A 17105-nucleotide genomic window follows, 5' to 3' on the forward strand; every position below is an offset into this window, starting at 1 on the left:
TCCAGACATGGCACACTAGAAATGAGACCAGAAGCAGAATTGCTGTGTGAAGAGGTAAATGTAAATGGATAAGCTTTATCCATTTGTCCAGATCCTGCTGAATGGCAGCACAACCCTTTGGAGTATCAGCCACTCCTCTTGGTCTTGTATCATCTGCAAAGTTGCTGAGGGTGCCTTCTGTTCCAGAGTCCAGGTAACTAATGAAGAATACTGGCACCCATAATGACCCCTAGGGAACACAGCTGAAGATTTGTCTCTAGCTTGATTTTGTGCTACTGATGCAACCCTTGGAGCCTGGCTATTTAGGCAGCTTTAAATCCATGTCACTGTTAGCTTATCTAACATGTACATTGCTAGTGTGCCTACGAGGACATTATGGTATACAGATGCTCCAAAGTATGCTGGATTGAATTTTCTTAGATTAATAGCACAGATACATTTGAGCACCTTAAGATGGGTGTAAGTATCTAATGGGATTTTAAATGCAGTTAGGTAGACTAAGTACCCTTTGTTTCTCAGACTGTGTTTGGTAACAACTTCCATAAAACTGAACTGACTCAGTTTTGTGATGCTGTACAATTTATTGTGGCAGACAGCTTACCTCTTGAATGTACAGGTCATCACCTAACAGCATCCCAGAAAGGCTGCATGGCCAGAATTGTATTTAAAAAGCACTCTCCCAGTGTAACCCTCACCTTAGAAATTCAAGTAAGTACTTTCCTCCTAAACTTGCTTATAATTAATCCACCAGGCTTGCTACATTTCCTCAAGAACATAACTAGACACTATTTTAATTAAAATTAGCAAATATGTCTAAAAGCGATAGACTCCACACTCCACAAATGATCAGTTCTGGCAACAGTTTTTTATGATTTATCTCCAAATGTTTGTGGATTGTCTAGGCTGTCATTGCAAAATGTGTTGACTAACTCGTGTTAATTGACAATTACCCTGCGTGGGTTAAATAGAAGCTGTCAGTCTATAAACTAAGACTACTTTGCAGACTGCACACTGAGATCTGATTTTACAATCTCAGGAAGACACAAAGTAGGATACCTGATAATCCATAGTAAAGCCAAACTGTACACATACTATATACATACATACTACTCCACAAAATTATATATATATACTACTACAGTACATTCCACCATAGCCTAACAGTGACCTCTTTCATGTCTTGTTTAGTGAGCAGCTTTCTTGATGCTGGCAGGCTCATAGGCCCCTTTATGAATTTTTGTTAATATGCTAGCAAAAACTCACAACATATGGTGCCCATGTCAGCGCTGTTCCTCCCTGTTTAAACTTAATTTCACTCAGTTCAGTGTGGCTGCTGAAATCATAGATACGCACTGACCCTGTGTGGAAATAAGACAGTAAGAATTTCTTTCTTGCAATATCACTTACTATATAACTTACAGTATCGCTTACATGTTAGGATTTATGGAGAACTGTCTATTTATTTGAATTAAAATCTGGATAGAATGTATTTTTTTCTCTTTTGAGTAACAAAATGCCTGCCTGGAAAGACATGATCGATGGTTACAGAGTACCACAGCTAGCATGGTGTTCATGAACAAAACATATTCTTTCTTCACTCTTTAACTTACATAGAAACAAGAGTTGTTGAGGTTAAGGACTGTAATAAGAAGTTCCATGCTGACCATCCACATGTAATTTTCAAGTAAGCACAGAACTGTGGCATACTGTAAGGAGTATCTGTACTGACAACACAGGAAAAGACGATATGCTACTACTTGGGATTGCCTAGGGAGGAAAACATTTAAAGGGAGGAAAACGTTTAAATTAATGAAAATGGGAGATTGTCCACAGAAGATCCAGTTTCACCAGAGGTAAAATTAACAGATTCGCAGGCACACATTTTGGTTTGCATAAAATTCTATTCCAGCTGGCATATATCCAAAGTGTCATTTGTTCAACTGGTAGGAGTTTGTCTTCAGGCTAGAAGACATTGCATTGTAAAATACAGACAAATTACAAGATACTACTAACAAAAATTGAATTAAAAGACCTTGTAGCATTTTCTGAGCAGTGTAAATGACATTGATGACATTGTTAATGTTCTGGCCAGCTGTTCTTCTTTCAAAGCACAAAAAAAGCTAACAGTGAGAGGCCTAAATGGCAATATTTATACAAGTTAAATAACTATGTCTATAACTACATGTTATCTGTTGTTGAGAGCATAATAGTTACTGCATTTTCTAAGAAAAACACAAATATTAATATTCACAATGGCTTACATAATGCTAGAGGTGTATGTAATCCCTTACAAAACAAAAATCCCAACACTTATCAATCCAGAGTCTTGAATACAAGTGCTGTTATTCAAACCAGATGTCTCACATTTTCAGATGTTCCTTCAGAACAAACAGAACTTACAGTGTTTCCTATTAAAAACGCCTGTTGTTAAAATCCCGCGTTTTTGGGATGAAGGAGTCTTAGTGAATTGTTTCAAAACATTAATGATTTATTTGCTTCAACTATTAAAGAACTGTGCGGAAAGTGACTTTGCAAGAGCAAATACACAACTTCAGTATAAAACAGAACAGTTCCAAACCAAGCATCACTGCTCTTCGAAACCAAGAACGACAGTGGTATGAGAGGAAAGAAGTAGTGCACTTACGGTCAAGAGCTGTGGTAGCCATAAGGTATGTAATGGGAGAGACACTGATGGCCTCAACCCTCCCAGAGTGAAAGGTACACAGGCACTCTGGATCATGGGTCTGCAGTGCAAAACAGAAGAAGAGGAATTCTGCTACATTCTACAGTTGCATTTACAAGGCAGTACCGGTCATTTCTGGCAAACCTGGAAAATCTAGACAGGTGCTCTTTGTGTGAAGAAAATCTGGCAAGCACGAGATATCTATATGCAATTCCCTTTATTTTATTTAAATGTTCATAAGAAGATCATGAGCAAAATTAGCACAGGAACATTTTGTTCATTTAAAAAGTCCATCATTTTCTATGTGAATATAAAGTGGAATGCCTTCTGTTAAGTGGTTTGAGGCTTGGAATTAATGTTTTAAACAATGAGCTGTTGCTCTGAAGGCAAAGAAAATGCTCTCAAGTTTGAGCTTATGCTGCCTGGGAAATCATTCATCATCCAAGGAATTCTAGGTTTTGCTATACATTTTTTACATTAGTTTTTATAGCATGGTTTGTAAGTCTTTATTCACCATAAAATTCTTGGAACACATTTTACTTTTCACAACAGAATTTTATGCCACTCATGGGGTTGTTCCCGTTTACTTTAATATGCTTGGGAGCAAAAATTAAATGCCCCCTTTTTTCACCCATGTCATCTATTTCTCCATCAAAAACATCTCCAGCAGTAACACTGGTTACCAGTAGGCTAAAACATGTCAAGTGTATTTCATCTTCTCCTTGTTTTTTCTAGTTCTTTCTGTCATTTAGAGACAACAATAAGGATTGTTTCAAACACCTATTTGATAGGCTATATCAATAGTCCTTCATTTCCTGCATCCATGCAACTTTCAGTTAGCAGTTTATGCAAATAAAACTTCTTTAAAGTAGCTTGAATTTGGCAGCCAAAATTTCAGGAATCAAAAATCAAATTACTCTTTATAATCCTGCACAATCCTTATAATCAATTACACTTGAAATTTTTAATGAAAAAAAATATGTTTCAATGCTAAAATTTTCAATTGAGCAACTTCATAAAACACAAATTTTATTGCAGATGCAACCAGTATATTTAAAGGATGCAATAGGATATGGTTCCTATTACAAAGGAACTGGAAAAATCAGAAGAAAGAAAAAACAAGCTTACCATATTTGAAAAAGTCAAATCCAGCTTCCAGATTGCTCCATTTGTATCCTACAGAAGGAAAACCAAAACATGTAAATTGAATATTTTCAGACTCAATTTAGAAATAAAACTGCACACTTAAAAATTCCTTAACAAATATCACTGTGAAACAGAAATGACTAAATGTGATGATGTTGGTCCTATGCATTCCATCCATCAGATCATGGTAAGAGAACTTGGACAATACTTTTTGGCATTTTTCTATTCTTATGCAGTTCCGGCTCTGAAAGCTAGAGTCTCACACGTTACTATACACTAAAAATACAGCATAGCATAACATAGCATAATTCAGCTGGGAGGGACGTGCCAGGATCATCTAGTCCAACTACACGGCCACTTTAGGGCTGACCAAAAGTTAAAGCATGTTATTAAGGGCACTGTTCTCTTAAATGCCTCTTAAACACTGACAGGCTTGGAACACAAACCACCTCTTTAGGAAGCCTGTTTCAGTGTTTGAAATAATAAAATTATATATGTGGGGGGAGAGAGAGACTGAGAGAGAGAGAGAAATTTCTATATATCCAGAAGATTGAACTCTACCAAAAAGAAATGCACTGATTTGTAATGGACTCCTGCTGTTACCACAGAGATATATGTACTTGAGTGCATCTTACCTGAGCATACCAAACAGTCTGTCCCTGGTCCTGAACTTTTGACATGAAATTCAGGCTGACATTCTTGCCAACACAAAGTTCATTCATAGGCTCCACCTCCAGTAACCCTGTCTCATCCACAGAATCAGCACCATCTATTATCTCAAAGTTCCACACCTTCATGGAATTGGAAGCATTTAAAAACAAAAACAAAATAACACTTTTTTTTTTAAGGCCAGGTTGTTTTCATACACAATTGATACAGAAATTCAAAATTATAAGAAAGCAAAATCACTGCTTTGAATGTAACTTAGAACAGGGACAGTAGCTTAAATTCAGCCCTGGCCCTAGCAGAGCTATACACAGCAGTTTCAGAACTATAGAGAGCAAATGATATGTGTGGGCTCTCAGCATTGCTGAGGCAGCACAAAAGAATGGGAAATATAACACATCCATGTTCTGCTCTGTGGGATAAGGACAGCACGTTTATAATCAAGTGAATTTTCCTAATGGGGTAATACCAACTCATAAAACACAACAACAACAACAAAAACTCTAGGGTGTTTGAAACCATCCACTGTCTATAATACTCAGTTTCCCATTGATTATCTGGGTCATTTCACACACCAGCAGAAGACCCATCATGTCTTCCCTTAAAGAGCAGGCAAAGAAAATTCTTAGTTAATTTTTGTGTAATTTTAATGTTAATAATCTGAGTTTTCAAATACTCAGAAAATTAATTTCAAACATTCCTGTAGTTTATTATTTATTTTCTAAATAACACCACATGCATCGATAGTCCTGAAAATTTTAAATAATGGCAAAAACTACATGTGAAAAAAATGTTAGAATGCAGGCAAGAACAAAACTGGTAAAGAACAGCTGAAAATCACTTTGATTTATTAAAGCAAAAGGTGATTTATTTATTATTGTTAAATGGGGAACACTTTGTGAATGCTGTCCAATTCAAACATACACTGTGGAGATGTGCTCCTATTTTGTTTGTTTTAAAAATTCATTTTCAGAAACTACACTTCAAAATTTCCTCCAAAAACCTGCCAAAGGAAATATGTAACCTTTACCTGTTGACCATATATTTGCATACCTAAAGGCAGAGCAGAAGGAAAACTCACCCGAATGAACCCATCTTTTCCAACGCTGATAAGTTCTCCCTCCTCAAGAACTAACTGGTTGACAGGGCCATGGTGACAGGGCTGGTGTCCCTCTCGACAGAGCTCTACTTTAATGAGGCCCCCTTCCCAAAGCAGCAAGTTGCCCCACTCAGTTCCTGAGACAACCTTCAATGCAAATGAAGATAAGCACATAAGCATGTGCACTTAATTGTGCAGAAATACTGGCAAGAACCCAGTTAACATTTGTGCCTTCCTTCCATGAAAGCATTAAATCAATACCAATGTACAGATATTCGCAAGAGAAAATATAAGGGGTGAGAAGGTTCAACCTTTTAGCAATGTGACATAATTTGCATGCACTGAAATGGTTAAAGATTAGGACTAACAGTCTTTGTATTTCTGTAAACTAATGTTTTCACTACCCCATTAGAAGACCCTCAGCTCTAAGCCAACAGAGATCTTTAATCTGTGAATTACAGCACTAACCGTATTTTTCAATTATTATAAAGCCAGACAGGTTTGGGGTTAATTAATGCCAATGTTATATGATCAGAACAAGAGTCTAATATTATATTATCATCCAGGCTCTAATTCAAATCACTTTGAATCAAATAGTAACTCTCCAATTTACGTAGTAAACTTTATATCAAAACCCAAGAGGGAATATAAAATCTTTTCTTTTTCTTTTTGTTATTTTTTCTTACTTACCTTCCCATCGGGGAGCTCCACAAAACCTAAAATGTCGGACACTGCTGTTTTTCCAAACCTGCCCAAAGCTCCTTGTAACTTGAGACCAGTTAATGTGAGAGCCATCTTCCAGAACCTGAGTACAGAAAAAATATCACTCTCTGATATAAGATTTCTTACACACTCTCCAGTCCCTCTTAGATATTTCAATACTGTTACTAAGGCTGTTCATTTATTACTATTTTTCACATGAGAACTTGTGTTTTTTCTTTTGAAAATGAAATAAAGCTTTGTAACTACTAACTAATATTTCCCTATACAACGCCTATGAAAAAGCTAGGAAAAGTATTTGGAATGGGCAGAATGAAGATTAAATTACAATTTAAAATTAAGAAGTGTAAAATCAACTGCTAAATCTTTCCAGCTACAACCCATACATATAGTTAGGGATACCTATTTTATTCTTGCTGGCTCCAGTGTATGATGTTCAGCCTTGTAAATCTAATGGACTAAGGTCTTCACTAAATGTCATACAAGTACTCTCGTGGACTTGAACTGTACTATAAAACCTTACCAAGCCAAAGGTTTTATCCTAGGTCTTAATAGTTCTTTTTTTAAGTTACTGCATTACAGAAAAATTAACATCTACTGCACACTGTGTGTGCAGAAGACATTACCGTTAAGATAGTGTTAGAAATTGAAATTTGAGATCACATTTGGGTGAAAGGTCATGTTTATCATGTCATAAAAGCTGTGTCAGAGTTTATTCATAGCATTTTAGCTCAAAAGAAAGTTTACAGGAGAGTTTGTTTTGTCAGATTTCCATAAATAATGCATTCTAAACCACATTTGCTCTGGGTCTAAATAAGTAATTTGCTATTTCAGACCCACCTTGCAACTCCACTATAAAGCAAATCACAGATTTTTATCTGATTCCTCTGTCGAAATTCCAAGAAACTTTAGATGTATTACAATTTTAAAGGTATCATTTTTATTACAATAGAATCACATTCATATCTCAAGTCTCTGCTGTGTTAACATTGAGTACTGGATAAATACAGAATACAAAACTAGAGCTTGTTTATTTTTTATTAGGATCCATGAACTTATCAGAGAAGGGAAGAATATCTTTGGTAAGCCTTCCTTGGAGGCTTTTGGTGGGATCAGAGGGTTTCTGGTCGTTGACTTGGCAACCAGCTCTAATGGCTGCCCAAACAGCAGATGACTTCGCAAAAGGTAGAAAGTCCAGAAGGCACAGAAGGCATATATGCTATGTTACCAGCTAGAAGACATGTATATATAAATATTTTTATTACTTCTCCCCAGTGCTTGTTGAAATTACAAGAATGGAGCCAGTGGTACTGACATTTAACATCAAGCATCACCCTTTTTGGACACTGAAGGTGTTAAAAGGCTTGTTTGACTGGCTGAAGGATTTGAACTTCCCCATTTTTGTAATTGTAATGCCCAGGTAAAATAGCATTCCTCATTGGTTCATGTTTGCCAATGATACATTCCTGTTAGTCATCTTCTATATATTATGACTTCAGAGGGGATATGTATTAATCCTAATCAGTAAACTTACTTGATGTGTCCTGATCCAGATGTAGTTAGATGCTCTTCATTCTCAGCAGAAAATCTGACCTTGTAAACATCCTGTGCAAAAGCTTTTGACCTCAACACAATCTCTTCTTGTTTCCAGTCCCAAATAGTCAGCATGTAGTCAGGGCTGCTCCCAACAGTGGCCAACAAAGTGCCAGCACGGTTGAAATCACCAAAAACATAGGCTTTCTCTGTTCCACCTGAAGAAATGTACAACCTCAATACATATGCACAGGAAAGAGGTAGAAACAATATGAAAATCTACTCAGAAGGAGCTCAATTTTCACTGTAATTATTTTTTTCAATAGTTAATAGCTCTTGGTTGGCTATCTACCAAATAAAAGTTTCCTCCCATGCAATAATGAAAAAGCTTGAAACCAGTGTTTTCTATTTTTGCTGTGAAGGATTTAAACATTGTATTTCCTTCTAAACTTCAAGTGACCCACTACTCCATCTGCTGAGATCTATAAACACTAGCCCGTCTGTGTAAAATGAAAACAGAACCTTTTACACTACCTTGAAGTATTCTGTAGGGCCTCAGTGAAGGATATTTGTAGATGATAAGGTTTGGCTTCTTTCCTTTTTCTCCTACTGCAAAGTACTGCTTAGTAGGGTGTGCCTTGAAAAAGCAAAAGTCCTGTTGCATGCTGTAATGACACCTTTGTCTCTATCCTGCTAGTTATTGAGTTATTGCATTTTCTCACTTAGTAGTCAAAACATACTGCCATAAATTCTAGGTTGCATTTTTCTGTGCATTTATTCTGAACACCCGCTAATCTATTGCTCAATATAAGAATGAAGCCACTATGCACACAAAATGGTGTATTGCACATATGTTTGGAGCCATGACAAAATGTGAAATAACTTGCTTTATGATGCATTCTTCTACTATTCCTACCTCAACCCTCGCTAGCTAATCTTTCCATAGCAGCAATTGTGTCAGCAGCCATTTACTTCTGCAGCCATCAGCTTCAGCAGACAGCTGCCGAAAAGCCATCCAGAACGACACTATTCTGAAGATGTAGAAATGTACACTTATTCCCCAGAAAAGGCTGCTTACAATGAAGCAGAACAGTCTGAGGCTGGTAATCTGAAAGCCTTGCTCATGTGAAATAAAACTGAGAGATGGCAGAGCTTTCACAGGGGAAGGTGCTTCAAATTCAGAGATAGCACTTGAAAGTTCAAGCTCTTGGTAAGTTCACTAGAGTGAAACCAGATACTTTTTATCTTCACTTGTATAGGAACTTGATTTTCTAAATTTTAATACTAGTATCACTATGACTAGGACAGATTAAGTGTTAAAAAATAAGAGTTGCTATGAGCCAAAAGGTTTAAACAAGAAATTAAATTAATTAAAATGAAATCAATTTTATTTTATTAATTAAAATTAATCCCAGCTGGCACTTGTCAGTCTTTTTAGGTACCTGAGCCTAGGATTGAGGTGTGCAGATATTTATCCTCTGCCAATTATATTGGTGGGATGAGTAGACTACACTGCATGGTTCACACACTCCTCTAATCAATACTACACTGTCTTACACATATGCATGTGCAGCTGTAGAAATCTCCCATATCTGGCAACCAAGCAAACATTTTTTTTCCTAGAAAGTGACCAGCATTCTAAAGCAAGAAACAAGAGCCATACTGCGATAAATCCAATTCCACCACCACTGCTGCTCCGGAGATATCTCTGAGATTTAGTTTTCAGATCCTGGATCACCACCTGGTTGCCTGCTATATACAGCAGTTTTTGGCTATCCATCATCTGCAGGTTTACGGTTCTGGTAGACTCATATCCAAAAGAATATCTGGGAACAGTCCAATAAGGAAAAGATTAGACACTGCCTTTCTAGAAAAGTTTACTAAGTGGATAGGAATGCTTAAACTGAAACTGAAATGGGAATACTGAAACTAGTGACTAAAAGCCTGATGGCAGGAGATAGTTTTCTTCAGTATACAGTGAAAAAATATATTATGCCTCTATAAGTGAGAGGAAGGCCCAAGTGAAGGCCTTCTAAAGTTCACATTCCATCCTTTCATCTCCACCACAGGCCACATCTCTTGCTTCTGTTGGATCCTTTGGAGCTGCAAGGAATTCATATTCTATCCATGTTCTCTTTTCAAACAAATGTGAGAGATGTGCATCAGATTACTAGAAACTGTTCTACAAACAGAGAGAGCAAACCAAGAGATCAAACCAAGGCAGCTTTCAAGCTCACTTCTTAAACATTTATAGGCAGATGTAGACAAGGGAAAATCCAGTCTTCAACAGCAACTGAACTATGTTTGCAGAGAAAACCAGCAGCACATATGGAAGTCACGTATCATATCCTACTTGACCATACCTAGCACAGGATTTATTGTAGCTCTTAATTGATGGGCATCATTTCCTTCATTCTACCAGTTTAGATCTTCTGAGCACCAGACTACAAATCTACCTGGTTTCTTTCTCACTTCCCCCTTAGTAGTTCTGTGAGGAACTATGAGCTACACAACAGCTCTTCTGCCCTCCCCTCAGTTTCTTGTGTGGCTACACAGAAAGGGAGAGCTTTGCAGTGGACATTCTTATGCTAGTCTTCTGTCTGGTCACATTAGCTTGTCCATGATCTAGTTCTACAGGAGTACTTATGATAGTAAGCACTTTGTCTAGTAAGAAATGTTTGAGATCAAGACAATGTCTAAGATTAAATTCACCCAGAACCATAACTGGTCAGGATTCTTACCTGTGTCTCAACCAAAGGCATTCCACTAATGCCACATAGGCTATTTCAAATTTGACAAATACAATTTTAAGAGCACATATTAAACATCATTAGCTTTGAATTTGCACAAACTCACCAGAAAGGATACTTAAGAGTAAGGAGGTTAATGGGTATCTCAGAGTTTTCAGTGACAAATGGTCGTGAACGTATATCTTCATAATTATAGCAGAAGGTTTCCGAGAGTTTCCTTTTTACCTCCTCAGGCTTTTGTTGTTTTTCCGAGGGTACTTCACTCTTCCCTTGGTCTTCTGACTCACCTTCAGCATCTCAGAAATGGGAACATAATGGAAATTTATATTCACCATAAATTTTACGTTTCTTGCTGATATTTCCACCTAACCTCAAAAGTTAGGTGGAGGAGTCACACATCCTTTGCCTTCTTTGACAGAGTACCAAGTACTTCATGGCTCAAAACAGGGGTGCCTTGTCTTAGTAACTACTGGTCCTGGGAAGATCTGTAACAAATTCTCTCTCTGGCAGAAAAATTCTGAGACTGTTTTAAGAACATTGATTTTAAAACTTAAAGACTTACCAAAGCAGCTCAGTTGAGGTTTGCTTTAGGTCTCAGCTTTAGAAACCAAATAAATTTGAGTGTCTCTTTTCAACAGCTATTGAATGCACATTGTTGTACAAAACAATTAGTAAAACCACATATAACACACCACAAGAAGACACCATTGTCCTCAAAAAGGCACACTGATAATATGTGACCCAGGGTAGTTCTTTGCTGGATTGCAATGCACAGTGCCATCAACTTAACCTCCAACTAGTGGTAAGCATTTGTTGAAAGTAGTTTCCAGTTGGATATCTCAGGACAAATCCTCATTATCTATTTTGTAAGCTTTTCATGCTGTCCTCACCTTTTTCTCTCCTAGGTGTTCCATGAGAAACAACCAAAGGGATCAGAGACCAGCCATGGGAAAGAGCAAAGTTAAGTCAACTGAAGGAGAGCAGAGAAGCTCAGTCACTGTAACTTGATGGCACTGGCTGAGATGCTGTTCATAATAGTAACAGTGGAAAAAAATGAAAACTAGAAAGTACTGGGTTTTTTAAGTTTGTGCCAACATCTCCTCAGTGGACAGCAGTACTCAGCAATGCTCTCAGTGTCTGACTCAACTTGCTCCATCCACTTCCTCCTGCTCCTCTGCAGTTGGTGATTCCTTTGGAATACTATTTTTGTTTTCTTCTGCAAAGTATAATTGGGATCACTCTCCTGGGTATGAATTTCTTGGTCTTCTTTGCTCACACATGCCATGTTAAATAAATACATAGGTCTGCAGTAGTAAAAAAATCCCATCTGTCCAACAATGGACTTCCTGCTGTTAGCATTAAGTGTAGGGAGAAGCTTGCTTCCAAAAAACAGTAATTTAAAACTTAGGGGAAGGAAAGAAACACATCCTATAACAGGAAAAAAGGTATAACAGAAAGATCAAACAAATGCCAAAAGTAATGCAGCGATTCATAAAAAAATTCTTCCAAAGTAGATTTTGTTATCCATCCTACCTAGATGTTGTATGTTAGATGACATGCAGGACATCTGAAATAGACACTGGACAGGCATTGCAAGATGGAAAAGATGTTAAAAAGAGAAATACGGGCCTCTGGCTGAAAGAGTCTGGTGGAGTCAACAACCTTATTGCAGCATTAGCTACAGAGACAGGCCTAAGCAACAAAAACTTTCAGGGGAGGGACTTTGTGAGCTGAGGGACAGCAGGAACTGCAGGCACAGTGGTTAGCCCAGAACTTCACTTTGACCAGAGTCAAAATAAAATTGGGCAACACCAAGAGCAGAAACTGGAGATGAATACTTACTATTAAGGAAACAGCTAGTGGTGGGAGAAGACAGAAGCTACTGTAGGTTCAGTATTGAAATCACTACATAATGGGCAGAAATACTCACGGACACCACTAGGATCTTCCTGTTCATCTTCTGTTGGTTCCTCGTCATCTCCCTCCTGTTCCCTTGGAAAAGATGGCATGTCCTCTGTACCTGGTAGTGGTGAGGAGGAACCTTTACAATTTTTGCATTCATCTGCCATTTAGACTATTTTCATTTCCTCTCCAATGCTTTGAGATTCCCAAAGATAATATTTGCCTTCTGCCTGTACACAAACATGGATAACCCAAAGATATGTCTTTGTAAAGTGAAATAATTGGTTCAGGTTTCAGGACTCCAGGCTTTGCATACAGTGCTATAGAAAGACTTTTATCTAAATACTGTGAGCTGATTTAAACTGATTTAAATGTTTTGGGCTTCCCTTTAATATACTGTGTGGGGAGATCTGTTTTTGAGACAACAAGACTATTCTTTCACCTTTCTGGTGGACTTCACTAAACTATCAGGATGTACACATTCTGAGAGTATCTAATATCTCAAATGGAAAAGCAAGAGAGATGAATCTTTAAGAAAAAAATCATCTTTTCTTCAACACATTCTATAATAATAGAAAATTAATTTAAGAAGTTAACACAATTTTAGAAAATTCAAAAATTTTTAACAGCTTAATAACACCTCCCCACACATGATTTTTCATCTTTCAGACTACCACTTTCAGAGTGCTACAATTTCACTAGTTACTATTATCCTCTGGAGTGGAAAATGTCCAAATTTTTCATATAAAAACCTAAAACATTGACCATTTTTAGAAAAGTCTCAGAAAGAAGCAAGAAAAGCGTAAGGATTGCTCTTATTCTAATTTTGTTCTACCTTCTGATTTCAAAGGTGTTCTCCATTTTCAAATAAAACACCTTAAAATGAACATTGGAGCAATTTTTTTACAGATATTACAGTTATGAGCTATCAGAAATCAGAAAATTCAGAAGTTGAACATAAAGAAACCTAAATATTCAGAATATGAAATATAGGCAGGATGCAAGCAGATTTCTCTTTTGTAAGCATGACTGATAACAAGGAAAAGTTCCTAAATATGCATTTCCTGTTTCTGGGTTTGGGTCAGAATCCATTTGGGAAAAGACACTTAGAGGAATTTCAGACTTTTCAGATATTTCAGGAAAGGCAAAATGCCCAAAGATAATGACATCCTATAGAAGGTCAGTGAGGACAAAGAATATGGTAGATATGTCATTCTTGTCATTAGATATCCAATCTTCATCCAAGGATTCTGAGTCTGTGCCAGAGTCTGACTTTCCTGCATAATCTCACTTAAAAATTACGAATGAGCTTTTATCCCTCAGCAGTGCTGACAAAAACTTGAAAATAGACATTCAGAAACTTTTACATTTAGAAAACAGATGAAAACAATTGCAATATATCTCAATATATTTAAATGAAATTCATGAGTTTTTAATGGGGTACCAAAACTGATATCACTGAAGTTGAAGAAATAGTTGTAGACTATTTGCATAAATATATAGCAGAGTGTTCAGAGACCTGAATTCTAATTCCAAACCCAGTAATGACGTGTACAATTTGTATCAGCCATTTCACCTCTGGCTGTCTCAGTTATCTCCTGTGAAAAATGAGATAATAATACTTACCCATCTTAGCAAAGTGTTTTGATATCCATAGAGAAAAGAGCTATAAAATTTCAAATTATTGTAGCTAATTAGAAATCATTTATCTTCTAAAAATTAAGACTATCATAGTTTTCATTATAAATTAATTCCTATCTGGAAAATGCTTTAGGCTGAAAGAGGGTATGAACATTTCCGTCTGCATTGATATCTGGGCTCTAGTTAAAGAAATCTATTGCAATGTCCATTGTGCATATTATTGTGATAGCGTTCAAGCACTGTGCCAAAACAAACTTTGAATTTAAAGACTCAGAGCTGGCTCAAGGGGGTAACATGTCTACTTTGGCTGCAGATTGTGGGTTTCATGAGTTGGCTGATCCAGAAAATTTATGTGTGGGTTCACCATGCCAAAAACACGCATTTCTCTGAGTGCTGATTTTCCTCTCCTGTATGTTTTCTTTTGAGACAGATTTCCTAAATCAGAAAGAATTAAGGTTTTTGATACTGAAAACTGAGACAGTGGCAAGTAGAACTGGTGTGACAAATCTAGTGGGGAAAAAACAAGTTAGCAGTTAGAATTTTTCTGTCAACACCTGATCAGGGCAGCATATTTTTCCTTCAGTCCTAGTAAATCAAGACATTGACTTGAAACACTGTACCAGATCCACATCAGTTCCATCATTTATAAGAACTCAATCAGGAGTGAATTCCAGTTTTCCTTGTTTCAGTGGCCGGTGCTGCAAGCTGTGAATTTCAGCAAAGCTTCATTTTCTTTCAAATTGCCTTTCTCTCAGTTTGTGTTCTCAAAGGCCACAGAATGGAGAAATGTGTTCATTCTGGTATATGCTTTCGGTTATTTCAAAACTAAAATGTTTTTGGCAATTTTGCTCCCACACAGAATCCCTACATATGGGAGCTTCTCAAATATTCTCATCTCAGACAACTGTCTCATTTATTCAAATACAGCATAATTAAATGAAATGGGTGTTTATTTGGTAACACGTAAACAAATTCAGTGAGATGACACCACTTTCTTTCTAGTTTGTCGTCCTACACTTTTCATCTTTTCAGAAAAAAAGATGTTTAAATGTGTAAGCCTCATAAATGCAGTTCTTGCTTTCATAAACCCTGTGACTGACGCTTCAATTGCATAAAATACATCAAATTAAATAATGATCAAAATGCAGCCTATAGTTTTACTGTAGAAACAGAACATATCTAATAGTTATTTTAAGCTGTCTCTGCCCTACTATTAAGCAAGTGTGCTTAAAAGGCATCACCTATCAGCTTTTACATCTACAGAAGAGTGATAATTCTGTTCATTAATCCAGGACATGTAGAAATAGGGAACTATTAATGCTGAACATAACTGCAGTGCTATTAGTACCAGCAACAAGCAAGAGATTAAAATTTAATCTCTACATGGTGCTACTTCTTCAGGATTTTATTTTTTGGTTCACCCTAAAATATGCCATTTTTTGTAGAAAAGCTTTGGCCACTGGTGGGCTTTGGAAAAAAAAAAAAAAAGACACTTGGTCTTTCTTTCAGGAGAGATTGCCTTGTGTATTACTCCTTTGTCTTTATTCCACATGGAGGAATTCAGTTTGTCCCAGGACTTCCAATCCTGACTCCTCTTAGCATTGCACTGTGATCCTTAAAGGCTACCACACTCTGCTCTTTCTGACCAGGAGGTAACACTGGCCTAAAACACGGTTGCAAAATTTGGCTGTCATGAGGGGTGTCTGCCAAGAGGAACTGCATATTAATCATCTCCTCCAGGATGAGGCATCTTCTTCAAGTCTAGCTCTGCTTTGGATGTGTCAGATTTCTCCCCATCTGCCAAGTCCTGCTCATTTAACTCACTTTCAAATACAGTCTCCTGTCTCCTCAGCACTTTTTTTCTGAATCTTCCATTTCTTTATGAAAAACAGCAGACCAGTGAAAACCTCTCTTAGCATTCCTTTTAGCCTTCAGACCACATCAGAGTACATCAGCAATTTATTGGGCTGCTGATGAGCACAAAATGTGCAAGCAGGAGAGTTCTGCAAAATTTTTTTGAGTTCACTCAAAAAATATTGAAGTCTTTTAGTGTTTATACACACAAAGAAAAATATCTAAGTGTAAATCAGGCATAGCTAACCAGTGCTGTCTGTTAATCATTATCCATCAGCATTACTACAGAATTAGTAATGAAAGTCAGTTTTAGGCAAGCAACCTAAGATCCCAAGGAAAAAAATTCTGTATGAGGGAACATTGCTGTCTCTTTTACAACAGCTAGAAGAGAGCAAGGAGAATAAGAGAAGATATCAATTCTCACAACAGTGAAGTCTATAAATTATTTACTAGTCAGAGACTGAGAAAGCAAGGAAAAAGCTACAAAGCTGGATCTAGACACACTGTCTTTACCATAGCCCCATTGTCTCTTTTTCCCCCCATCAGAGAGAGAAAACAAGTAGATGAAGAGCCCTGCTTAGAACCTCACTATTGCTATGTTGCACACGTGCAGAATATTTTTTTATAAAATTAGGAGAAATAAAACCTAACTCCAATTTCCAATTTACACCTAAATTAGCCCTCTCTGTGATCCAGGTCCTAGCTCTGTCTCATGCAAGCAACCGTTTCAAGTCTCTTAAAGCGTGCCTTGTGAATAAAGGTTACCGGGTTTTTATTAAGCAGAAACCAGAGTGGGTGACATCACCAGTTACTTATTAACTTAGAGCATAAAGGAAAATCATAAAAACGAGTATGAGAACAGTGCCACAAACGCAACAAGTCATAAAATTAACTGCCTCGCACGTGGTAACGAAAACCCAACAAGTCCCACATTTCAGATGAAGAACGGGATGTGCTGCAGGACAGTCATTCCTGTCTTGCAGCGAGTACCAAAGGGGCAGGCAGGGGACACCCGGCGCTCCCCAGGGGCAGCAGGGGAGGGCGCCTCAGAGGGGCCAGGGGGAGGGTGCCTGGCACGGAGGCGCTCCGGGGAGCGCAGTGCGGGTGCATG

The 17105-nt window shown here is 37.4% G+C and overlaps 1 protein-coding gene across 3 annotated transcripts in view; it reads right to left on the reverse strand.

Annotated features, from left to right (window-relative positions):
* Nucleotides 1-12615, reverse strand: part of CFAP44 (cilia and flagella associated protein 44) — a 39450-nt gene extending 26835 nt beyond the window's left edge. Inside the window, exons 1-11 of one of the 3 annotated variants that reach the window (XM_029960680.1) lie at nt 12528-12615; nt 10716-10884; nt 9511-9673; nt 8382-8484; nt 7849-8065; nt 6285-6399; nt 5577-5741; nt 4465-4620; nt 3812-3859; nt 2645-2744; nt 1264-1358 (exon numbers count right to left, since the gene is read on the reverse strand). In XM_029960680.1, coding sequence (XP_029816540.1) covers nt 1264-1358; nt 2645-2744; nt 3812-3859; nt 4465-4620; nt 5577-5741; nt 6285-6399; nt 7849-8065; nt 8382-8484; nt 9511-9673; nt 10716-10884; nt 12528-12606 — 1410 coding nt within the window. In that variant the 5' untranslated portion in view covers nt 12607-12615. The other 2 variants (XM_029960681.1, XM_029960682.1) reach the window with 2 other exon arrangements.
* Nucleotides 12616-17105: the final 4490 nt, after the last annotated feature.

This window comes from Manacus vitellinus, unplaced genomic scaffold (assembly GCF_001715985.3).
Source record: "Manacus vitellinus isolate BGI_N305 unplaced genomic scaffold, ASM171598v3 scaffold_28_pilon, whole genome shotgun sequence".
Lineage (NCBI taxonomy): Eukaryota > Metazoa > Chordata > Aves > Passeriformes > Pipridae > Manacus > Manacus vitellinus.